Genomic DNA, 12076 nt, shown 5'->3' on the forward strand with positions numbered 1-12076 from the left:
ATCTGCAAACTCGCACAGGCTGCCAGCCCACACCAAATACCACATCTTACAGTCTACATACTGAGTTCCAAGCACCACATTGTCACTTTGCTGAGGATTTTCTGCATCAAGCTCCTTCAATCTTTCTATATCATTCTGAGAAATGTTTCACTGTCCCTCTTCACTAAGAATAATTCTGATAAAACATCTATTTTCATATTGCCCTTAAAAGGAAATGAAGCGCCTTCCGTGGTTGCCCTTCCAAGATGTGGAGATGCCGGCGTTGGACTGGGGTAAACACAGTCAGAGTTTTAACAACACCAGGTTAAAGTCCAACAGGTTTATTTGGTAGCAAATACCATTAGCTTTCGGAGCGCTGCTCCTTCATCAGATGGAGTGGAAATCTGCTCTCAAACAGGGCACAGAGACACAAAATCAAGTTACAGAATACTGATTAGAATGCGAATCTCTACAGCCAACCAGGTCTTAAAGATACAGACAATGTGAGTGGAGGGAGCATTAAGCACAGGTTAAAGAGATGTGCATTGTCTCCAGACAGGACAGCCAGTGAGATTCTGCAAGTCCAGGAGGCAAGCTGTGGGGGTTACTGATAGTGTGACATAAACCCAACATCCCAGTTTAGGCCAAACTCATGTGTGCGGAACTTGGCTATCAGTTTCTGCCCCGTGACTCTGCGCTGTCGTGTGTCGTGAAGGCCACCTTGGAGAACGCTTACCCGAAGATCAGAGGCTGAATGCCCGTGACCGCTGAAGTGCTCCCCAACAGGAAGAGAACAGTCTTGCCTGGTGATTGTCGAGCGGTGTTCATTCATCCGTTGTCGTAGCGTCTGCACGGTTTCCCCAATGTACCATGCCTCGGGACATCCTTTCCTGCAGCGTATCAGGTAGACAACGTTGGCCGAGTTGCAAGAGTAGGTACCGTGTACCTGGTAGATGGTGTTCTCACGTGAGATGATGGCATCCGTGTCGATGATCCGGCACGTCTTGCAGAGGTTGCTGTGGCAGGGTTGTGTGGTGTCGTGGTCACTGTTCTCCTGAAGGCTGGGTAGTTTGCTGCAGACAATGGTCTGTTTGAGGTTGTGCGGTTGTTTGAAGGCAAGAAGTGGGGGTGTGGGGATGGCCTTGGCGAGATTTTCATCTTCATCAATGACATGTTGAAGGCTCCAGAGGAGATGCCGTTGCTTCTCCGCCCCGGGGAAGTACTGGACGACGAAGGGTACTCTGTCCACCGTGTCCTGTGTTTGTCTTCTGAGGAGGTCGGTGCGGTTTTTCGCTGTGGCACATCAGAACTGTCGATCGATGAGTCGAGCGCCATATCCTGTTCTTATGAGGGCATCTTTCAGCGTTTGGAGGTGTTTGTTGCGATCCTCCTCATCCAATGACAATTTTCAAGTTTGCTGATGACACCACCATTGTAGGGCGACACAGTGGCACTGGGTGCTGGGTTCAATTCCCGGCTTGGATCACTGTCTGTGTGGATTTTGCACATACTCCCTGTGTCTGTGTGCGTTTCCTCCGGGTGCTCAGGTTTCCTCCCACAGTCCAAAGATGTGCCGGTTAGGTGCATTGACCATATTAAATTCTCCCTCAGTGTATGCGAACAGCTGCCGGAGTGTGGCGATTAGGGGATTTTCACAGTATCTTCATTAGAGTGTGAATGTAAGCCTACTTGTGACTAATAAATAAATAAAACTTTGTGGGGCAGATCTCAAACAATGATGAGACGTAATACAGGAAAGAGATAGAGAATTTGGTGAGCTGGTGTGACAACAATAATCTCTCCTTTAACATCAACAAAACAAAGGAGATTGTCATTGACTTCAGGAAGCGTAGTGGTAGGCATGCCCCTGTCTACATCAATGGAGATGAAGTAGAAAGGGTCGAGAGCTTCAAGTTTTTACATGTCCAGATCACCAACAACCTGTCCTGGTCCCTCCATGCGAACACTAAAGTTAAGGAAGCCCACCAACGCCTCTACTTTCTCAAAAGACTAAGGAAATTTGGCATGTCTGCAACAACTTTCACCAACTTTTACAGATGCACCATAGAAAGCATTCTTTCTGGTTGTATCACAGCTTGGTATGGCTCCTGCTCTGCCCAAGACCGCCAGGAACTACAAAAGGTCATGAATGTAGCCCAATCCATCACGCAAACCAACCTCCCATCCATTGACTCTGTCTACACTTCCCGCTGCCTCGGCAAAGCAGCCAGCATAATTAAGGACCCCACACACCCCGGACATTCTCTCTTCCACCTTCTTCCTTCGGGAAAAAGTTACAAAAGTCTGAGGTCACGTACCAACCGACTCAAGAACAGCTCCTTCCCTGCTGCTGTCAGACTTTTGAATACACTTACCTCGCATTAAGTTGATCTTTCTCTGCACCCCAGCTATGACTGTAACACTACATTCTGCACTCTCTCGTTTCCTTCTCTATGAACGGTATGCTCTGTATAGCGCGCAAGAAACAATACTTTTCACTGTATGTTAATACATGTGACAATAATAAATCAAATCAACAGTAATCAAATCAAGGAGATGAGGCTTGTTGCTGTTACTATGGGATGTCCTTGTTGCTAGCTTGCTGGTTGCTATGTGGCAGTGCTGGGCGCTGCGTGATGACGCAGCGGGTGCGGGTTGATGACGGAGATGCTGGGCCGGGCGCTGTGGCGGTTGTTGGGCCCTGGGCCTCGCGCTTTCTCGGTGCCGGGAAGCCGGGCGGCAGGAGCAGCAGCAGCAGCAGCCCTGGGGCGGCCTGGTGAGCGGGGCTGGGGGGAGGAGAGGAGTCATCGACCCTGAGAGAGGAGCCCAGCCCGGGACTGAGAGCCCGCCCGCTGGATGCGGGAACCCCGGCTTGGGGCCTGACAGCAGCTCACTGCCATGGAGAGGCGGGGGCGGGGGGCTTGAGGATGCGGCCCCGTGGGTCCCCCCCCCCCCCCGAGGGCACTGGGTACCCCCTTTTTGTGAGATGTTGTATCCCCAGGTAAACAATCTCCTGACATTGCTCCCCCCAAAATCCTGACATTGGAATCTGTCTATGGAACTGCAGAGTCCATTCCCCACGAGTGGAATTTACTGCTCGATGTCTAAATAGCAATAAGGGAAATGTGTCTATTACTGTGAGCTATTAAGTAGCATCATAAAGTGCAGAAGGAGGCCATTAGGCCCATCGAGTCTGCACCGCCTACAATCCTACGCAGACACTATACCCACAACCCTGTTAGTTCCCCTGACACTAAAGACGATTTAGCATGGCCAATCCACCTAACTCGCACATCTTTGGACTGTGGGAGGAAACCAGAGCCCCCGGTGGAAACCCACGCAACACGGGGAGAATGTGCAAACTCCACACAGTGACCTGAGGCCAGAATTGAACCCAGGTCCCTGGCGCTATGAGGCAGCAGTGCTAACCACTGTGCTACCATGTCGCAGTTGTTGTCATTTAGAATGTAGAACTCGTACAAGATGCAGTGTGCCCGGAAATCGCATTGTCAAAAAATGTCATTGATGTTGAAATGATATCAGAATAGAATGCCAGTTAATCTGAAAATCATCCACCACCATTTAATAGTAAGCAGGTAATAAGAAACATGGTGGCTCCTTTAGTAAGAGTTTTAACAACAGGTTAAAGTCCAACAGGTGTTGTTAAAACTCTTACTGTGTTTACCCCCGTCCAACGCCGGCATCTCCACATCATGGCTCCTTTAGTGATAGAGAAACAGGGCAAGACTTGGTGTTATATTGCTGTTAGCTAAGGAAGCGGATGCTGACAGCATATTGTCAAAGTATGGATGATAGAAGAAATGAATGGGAAGCAAATTAATAGGTGGAATGTGCTGGAAAGGCTGACTGCTTAGAATGGATAAGTCATTTGGTCCTGATAGCTTGCATCCCATCTTGGTGAGGAAGGTGGAAGCAGCTATACTTCTCCCTGCTGGGGAGAGCTGCCGGGAAATTAGAAAGTAGGAAATGTGACAGCCTTGTTCTGGAAAGGGTGGGAGAACATTCTACAGACTGATTAGTTTATCAGGTTTTAATGAAAAAAATCCCAGGTACTTGGGAGAGGTTTATGTTAATTAAGGATAGCCAGGTTCTAAAAGGAAGATCATGCGTGATGAATCAAATTGATTTTTTTGATGACCTAACAGAGAAGTTAATGAAGTGAATGCAGTAGGTGTTGTCCGTCTGGATTTTAAGAAAACAATTGACGAAGTATCACATAAGAGATTGGTTAAGAAAATTGAGACCCCTGGAATCAGAGTGTTGACACCAACGTGGATTTTTAAAATGTCTTAAGGACGGGAAAAACAGAGTTATGGTAAATGATTTTTCAGCCTGGAGGATGGTGGACTGTGATGTTCTCTAATGGTCAGTGCTAAAACCATTGCTTTTGATATATACAGTCATATATAGAGTTGGATTTTGGAATACAGAATAACATTTCAAAATTTGCTGATGATACCAAACTTGGGGGAGTGGCTAACAATGAGGATGATACCAGTTGACTGTAACAGGACATATGCTAAATGGACAGACAAGTGACGGCAGTAATTTAATACAGAACAGTGTGAGTCACTCACCTGATGAAGGGGCAGTGCTCCGAAAGCTCGTGATTCCAAATACACATATTGGACTTTAACCTGCTGAGACTTTTTACCGTTTCCCTTGGCAGAGAATTCAAGAACCAGCGGATATAGATTTAAGATACGTGGCAGAAGGTGTAGAGGGGACATGAGGAAGAACCTTTTTTTACGCAAAGGGTGGTGGGTGTCTGGAATTCACTGTCTGAGTTGGTGGTGAAGGCAAGGACCCTAAACTCTTTTAAAAAGTTTAAAAAGAGCTTCATCTAAAGTACTGTAAGCTACAAGGCTATGGGCCGGGTGCAAGAAGGTGGGATTAGGAATGGCATCTGGGTGTCTTCGGGCTGGCATGGACAAGATGGGCTGTATGACCTATGTCTGTGCTGTAACTTTTCCATGGTTCTATGGAGCGGAGACAAGACATCCATAAAAGAACATTAAAGAAGAAGCTGTTCTTTCAGTACCTGCTGTTACTGATTTTTGCCACAAGGTTGAGCCAACACACTAGGCTGTATAAACTGGATATGAGAAATGAATCTTCCTGAATAGTGTTATTACATATAAAGGTTGTCAGAATGCATTATATCTGCAATGATTAGGTACCTATTTGTGTTGTATTTTATATACTACCTGGCTACAGCAGATCAAAACAAGCTAATATTGATCTGGAACCTTGCCACGTGTCAACATCTTTACACATTCAAAGGACATAAAGATGCAGTATTGGGCTTGTCCTTTTGGAAAGGCACACATCGATTATCTTGCTATGCTGAGCAACTTGCATTTTGCATCCAGGTTAGCATTGTGTAATAGAAGGATAGGCAGCATCTGACCCTTGTTGACTGTTAACTGTGTCTTCCCTTAGGTGCCAGTTTGGTGCAGATTGTACACAATTATGCCAGTCTCTCAAAGAAAACACGAGGTATGTACAGACGTCGAATGGACAGTGCGTTTACCCAGAGATCATCTAGTGTTCCCGCTGTACAGAACCATGTGTGTAGCAACAGAAACATGTTGATAATTGAATTAATGTAGAACTGGGTGTCATTGGGATCAATCTGAGTGCCTAGAATCAGGGATAGCTTAAAATCTCAGCTGGACAGTTCTGAGCCTGGCTATGTTAGAAACCTATCATCAGGCTCTACTCAAAGGAGAAAATTGGGCCCTGATGCCAATGTATAGTCACTACACAGTTAACCACACCCCCTTCACCTTCCCACAGTGGAAAGTGTATGTAGGAGCTGGGAATGGCAGGACGACTGGACACTCTCCTGTGAGGATTGTATATGTCAGAGTCATAGAGGTTTACAGCTTGGAAACAGGCCTGTCGGCCCAACTAGCCCATGCCGCCCTTTTTTTAACCACTAAGCTAGTCCGAATTGCCCGCATTTGGTCCATATCCTTCTATACCCATCTTACCCAAGTAACTGTCTAAATGCTTTTTAAGATACAAAATTGTACCCACCTCTACTACTGCCTCTGGCAGCTTGTTCCAGACACTCACCACCCTCTGTGTGAAAGAATTGCCCCTCTGGACCTTTTGTATTTCTCCCCTCTCACTTTAAACCTATACCCTCTAGTTTTAGACTCCCCACCTTTGGGAAAAGATGTTGACTATGTAACTGATCTATGCCCTCATTATTTTATAGACCTCTATAATATCGTCCCAAAGTCTCCTACGCTCCAGGGAAAAGAGTCCCAGTTTATCCAGCCTCTCCTTATAACACAAACCATTAAGTCCCAATAGTAACATAGTAAATATTTTCTGCATTCTTTCTAGTTTAATAATATCCTTTCTATAATAGGGTGACCAGAACTGTACACATATTCCAAGTGTGGCCGTACCAATGTCTTATACAACTTCAACAAGACATCCCAACTCCTGTATTCAATGTTCTGACCAATGAAACCAAGCATGCCGAATGCCGCCTTCACCATTCTATCCATCTGTGACTCCACTTTCAAGGAGCTATGAACCTGTACCCCTAGATCTCTTTGTTCTATAACTCCCCAACACCCTACCATTAACTAAGTCCTGCCCTAGTTCAATCTACCAAAATGCATCACGTCGCGCTTATCTAAATTAAATTCCATCTGCCATTCATCAGCCACTGGCCCAATTGATCAAGATCTCATTGCAATCGTAGATAACCTTCACTGTCCACAATGCCACCAATCTTGGTGTCATCTACAAACTTACTAACCATGCCTCCTATATTCTCATCCAAATCATTAATATAAATGACAAATAACAGTGGGCCCAGCATCGATCCCTGAGGCACACAGCTGGTCACAGGCCCCCAGTTTGAAAAAAAAGCCTCTACAACCACCCTCTGTCTTCTGTCATCCAGCCAATTTTGTATCCATTTGGCTACCTCACCCTGGATCCCGTGAGATTTAACATTATGCAACAACCTAACATGGTGTCTGGTCAAAGGCCTTGCTAAAAGCCCATGTAATCTTCTTGGTTACCCCTTCAAAAAGCTCAATCAAATTTGTGAGACATGATTTTCCACTCACAAAGCCATGCTGACAGTCCCTAATCAGTCCTTGCGTCTCTAAATGCCTGTAGATCCTGTCTCTCAAATTACCTTCCAACAACTTACCCACCACAGATGTGAGGTTCACCAGCCTGTGGTTCCCAGGCTTTTCCCTGTAGCTCTTTTTAAACAGAAGCACAACATTTGCCACTCTCCAATCCTCAGGCACTCACCTGTGGCTGTCGATGATTCAAATATCTCTGCAGAGGACCCGCAGTTTCCTTCCTCGCCTCCCACAGCGTCCTGGGATACACAGCTCTCTGAGGCTGCTTTCTGAGTGCAGCTAGTGAGTGGAGCTCCACCCCAGCAGGAGTCTGCTGCAAGAAGGCTGGAGATTTTTGATTTGATTTATTATTGTTACATGTATTAACATACAGTGAAAAGTATTGTTTCTTGCGCTCTATACAGGCAAAGCATACCGTTCATAGAGAAGGAAACGAGAGAGTGCAGAATGTAGTGTTATAGTCATAGCTAGGGTGGAGAGAAAGATCAACTTAATGCAAGATAGGTCCATTCAAAAGTCTGATGGCAGGACGGAAGAAGTTGTTCTTGAGTCATTTGGTACGTGACCTCAGACTTTTGTATCTTTTTCCCGACGGAAGAAGATGGAAGAGAGAATGTCCGGGGTGTGTGGGGGTCCTTAATTACAAAGAACAATACAGCACAGGAACAGGCCCTTCGGCCCTCCAAGCCTGCACCGCTCATGTGCCCAACGAGACCATTCGTTTGTATCCCTCTATTCCCAGTCTGTTCATGTGGCTATCTAGATAAGTCTTAAATGATCCCAGCGTGTCCGCTTCAATCACCTTGCTTGGCAGTGCATTGCAGGCACCCAACACCCTCTGTGTAAAATACATCCCCCTGACATCTGTGTTGAACCTTGCCCCCCTCACCTTGAACCTGTGACCCCTTGTGTTCGTCACCTCCGACCTGGGAAAAATCTTCCCACTGTTCACCCTATCTATGCCCTTCATAATTTTATACACCTCTATTAGGTCGCCCCTCAGCCTCTGTCTTTCCAGGGAGAACATCCCCAGTTTACCCAATCTCTCCCCAGAGCTAAGATCCTCCATACCAGGCAACATCCTGGTAAACTTTCTCTGTACTCTCTCCAAAGCCTCCACATCCTTCTGGTAGTGTGGCGACCAGAACTGGACGCAGTATTCCAAATGTGGCCTAACCAACGTTCTATACAGCTGCAACATCATATGCCAACTTTTATATTCTATGCCCATCCAATAAAGGCAAGCATGCCATATGCCTTCTTGACCACCCTCTCCACCTGTGCTGCCACCTTTAAGGATCTGTGGACTTGTACACCCAGGTCCCTCTGTGTGTCTATGCTCCTGATGGTTCTGCCATTTATTGTATAGCTCCCCCTTACATTAGATCTACCGAAATGCATCACTTCGCATTTATCTGGATTAAATTCCATCTGCCATTTCTCCGCCCAATGTTCCAGTCTATCTATATCCTGCTGTATTCTCTGACAATGTTCATCACTATCCGCAACTCCAGCAATCTTCGTGTCGTCTGCAAACTTACTGATCACACCAGCTACACCTTCCTCCAAATCATTTATATATATCACAAAGAGCAGAGGTCCCAGTACAGACCCTGCAGAACTCCACTAGTCACAGACCTCCAACCAGAAAAAGACCCCTCCACTGCTACCCTCTGTCTTCTATGGCTAAGCCAGTTCACCACCCATCTAGCTAGCTCACTTTTTATCCCGTGAGATTTAACCTTTTGCACCAGCCTGCCATGAGGGACCTTGTCAAACGCTTTACTAAAATCCATATAGACGACATCCACGGCCGTTCCCTCGTCAATCGTTTTTGTCACCACCTCAAAAAAACTCAACCAAATTTGTGAGGCATGACCTCCCTCATACAAAACCATGCTGTCTATCGCTAATGAGATTATTCAGTTCTAAATGCGCATATATCCTATTTCTAAGAATCTTCTCCAACAATTTCCCTACCACGGACGTCAAGTTCACCGGCCTATAATTATCCGGGTTATCCTTGATACCCTTCTTAAATAACGGGACCACATTTGCTATCCTCCAATCCTCTGGAACCTCACCTGTGTCCAGTGAAGAGACAAAGATTTCTGTTAGAGGCCCAACAATTTCATCTCTTGCCTCCCTGAGGAGTCTAGGATAGATGCCATCCGGCCCTGGGGATTTGTCTGTCTTAATGCTTCCTAAAAAACCTAACACTTCCTCCCTTATAATTGAGATTTTTTCTAACGGGTCAACACATCTCTCTGAGACAATACCAGTTAACATGTCCCTCTCCTTTGTGAATACTGATGCAAAGTATTCGTTTCGGATCTCATCTACTTCCTTTGGTTCTAAGCATAATTCCCCTCCTTTGTCCCTGAGAGGTCCGATTCTTTCCCTAACAACCCTCTTGTTCCTAACGTATGCATAAAATGCCTTAGGATTCTCCTTAATCCTATCTGCCAAGGACATTTCGTGACCCCTTTTTGCCCTTCTAACTCCCTGTTTGAGTTCTTTTCTACTTTCTCTGTATTCCTCCAGTGGTCCATCTGTTTTTAGCTACCTGGACCTCATGTATGCCTCTTTTTTCTTTTTGATTAGACCCACAGTTTCACTGGTTATCCACGGCTCTCGAATCATACCTTTCCTATCCTTCCTCTTTACAGGCACATGCCTGTCCTGCAGTCCTATCAACTGCTCCTTAAAAGGCTCCCACATGCCAGATGTGGATTTACCCTCAAACAGCCTCTCCCAATCAACAGCCACCAAATCTTGCCTAATCCGGCTGTAGTTAGCCTTCCCCCAGTTCAGCACCTTTCCCATAGGACAACACGCATCTTTTTCCATTACTATCCTAAAGTTTACAGAATTGTGGTCACTATTTGCCACATGTTCCCCCACTGAAACTTTGATGACCTGACCGGGCTCATTCCCCAGTACTAGGTCCAGTATAGCCTCCTCTCTAGTTGGACTGTCAACATATTGTTCCAAAGAACCTTCCTGTACGCATTTTATAAATTCTTCCCCGTCCAGGCCCCCAGCCCGAAGCGATTTCCAGTCTATGTGAGGGAAATTAAAGTCTCCCACTCCAACAACCCTATTTTTTCTGCACCTGTCCAGAATCTCCTTACATATCCGTTCCTCAACTTCCCGTGGGCTGTTGGGTGGCCTGTAGTATACCCCCAGCATAGTGATTGCACCTTTCCTGTTACTGAGCTCCACCCACAGTGACTCGTTACCTGACCCTTCCAAATTGTCCACCCTCTGTACCGCTGTAATATGCTCCCTAACCAGCATTGCTACTCCCCCACCTCTCCTAGCCCCTCCTCTGTCTCGCCTAAAACACTTCTACCCCGGAATATTCAGCTGCCAGTCCTGTCCTTTTAACCAAGTCACTGCAAACACTTCCAAGTTCCGCACAAGCATTAAGGCTCTAAGCTCATCTGTCTTGGCCTTGACGCTCCTTGTATTGAAGCAGATGCACTCCAGACCTCCAGGCCCACTGAGGTCATCCTCCCCCAGAATGCTCTTCCTCTTAGATAGCCTTGGCTTGGCCCCAACCTTGTCCCCAGCCTCTATGCTTATTGACCTATTGTTCTGATCCCCACCCCCCTGCCACATTAGCTTAAATCCACCCGAACCACACGAGCAAAACTCCCAGCTAGGATATTCATGCCCCTCCAGTTTAGGTTTACGTTGGATGTCCTTTTGAAAACACTCAATGCACTGCCCAAGAGGTTGTGGAAACAGATTCAATAATAAATTCAGGAGGAGGAATGGTTTGCAGGAGTTGGGGGTGGGGGCAGGTTAGTAGGTAGCTCTCAAGGAGCTGACAAAGGCTGAATGAGCCAAAAGGCTGCCTGTGCTGTATGATTCTATGAAGTCGCAACGCCATCATGTTTATAAATGTGCTTTAACCTCATTGCAGAATTTCCCAGCCAGCTGGATGATCTGTCACCGAGCATGCTGAAGATGGACTACAAAGACTTGGAATTAATGAATAAGTATGTACCCAGAGTTTCCTGACTGTTCAACCGTCAAATACTGGAGCTTCATTAATGCCCCATCTACAAAGTTTCCTATTTGCCATTTCTCCACAGATCCTGCTGTTGCAGGGGAGGGGATACTGGAGGGCTTGGGACCGGACGCTGCGGGGCACTGAGCCGGATACTGAACTCCAGTATTCTGTAGCTGACTCCTTTGCAGGGGAGTCAGCCCCGCATACAAATATCTTGCCTCTCATTGGTGTTGAACACACCTAGTTTGAGTTCAGATGTCTTGAACATCCAATTAGTCCTTACAGTGTACTGAAATTACTGAGTTGACCCATTCAGCAGACTGGAGGCACAGGACATTGCGAAGACCAGACCTGGAGTACAGTTCTCTCTTCACTTAAGGAGCGATATACTTGCACTGGAAGCAGTTCAGACAAGGTTCATTAGGTGGAGTCCTGGGATGGGCGGCACGGTAGCACAGTGGTTAGCACTGCTGCTTCACAGCTCCAGGGTCCCGGGTTCGATTCCCGGCTCGGGTCACTGTCTGTGTGGAGTTTGCACATTCTCCTCGTGTCTGCGTGGGTTTCCTCCGGGTGCTCCGGTTTCCTCCCACAGTCCAAAGATGTGCGGGTTAGGTTGATTGGCCAGGTTAAAATTGCCCTGAGATTCGTAGGTTAGCGGGATTAGTGGGTAAATATGTGGGGGTAGGGCCTGGGTGGGATGGTGGTCGGTGCAGACTCGATGGGCCGAATGGCCTCCTTCTGCACTGTAGGGTTTCTATGATTTCTTCTATGAAAGGGTTGTCTTATGAGGATACGTTGAACAGGACCTATTTTCTTTGGAGCTTGGAAGAACATGAGTTGATCTTATTGAAAGATACAAGATTCTGAGAGGACCTAGGGTGAATGCTGTGAATGTGTTTCCTCTCCTCTGGGGAATGTAGAACCAGGAGGAACA

At 46.6% G+C, this 12076-nt stretch overlaps 1 protein-coding gene across 6 annotated transcripts in view; it reads left to right on the top strand.

The window, feature by feature from the left end:
* Positions 1 to 2603: 2603 nt before the first annotated feature.
* mrps15 (mitochondrial ribosomal protein S15) overlaps positions 2604 to 12076 on the top strand; it is a 98318-nt gene continuing 88845 nt past the window's right edge. For all 6 annotated transcript variants that reach the window (XM_078204377.1, XM_078204373.1, XM_078204374.1 and 3 more), the window contains exons 1-3: positions 2604 to 2755; positions 5443 to 5499; positions 11053 to 11128. In XM_078204377.1, coding sequence (XP_078060503.1) covers positions 2638 to 2755; positions 5443 to 5499; positions 11053 to 11128 — 251 coding nt within the window. In that variant the 5' untranslated portion in view covers positions 2604 to 2637. The remainder of the gene's footprint in view (positions 2756 to 5442; positions 5500 to 11052; positions 11129 to 12076) is intronic.

Source organism: Mustelus asterias, unplaced genomic scaffold (genome assembly GCF_964213995.1).
Source record: "Mustelus asterias unplaced genomic scaffold, sMusAst1.hap1.1 HAP1_SCAFFOLD_318, whole genome shotgun sequence".
NCBI lineage: Eukaryota > Metazoa > Chordata > Chondrichthyes > Carcharhiniformes > Triakidae > Mustelus > Mustelus asterias.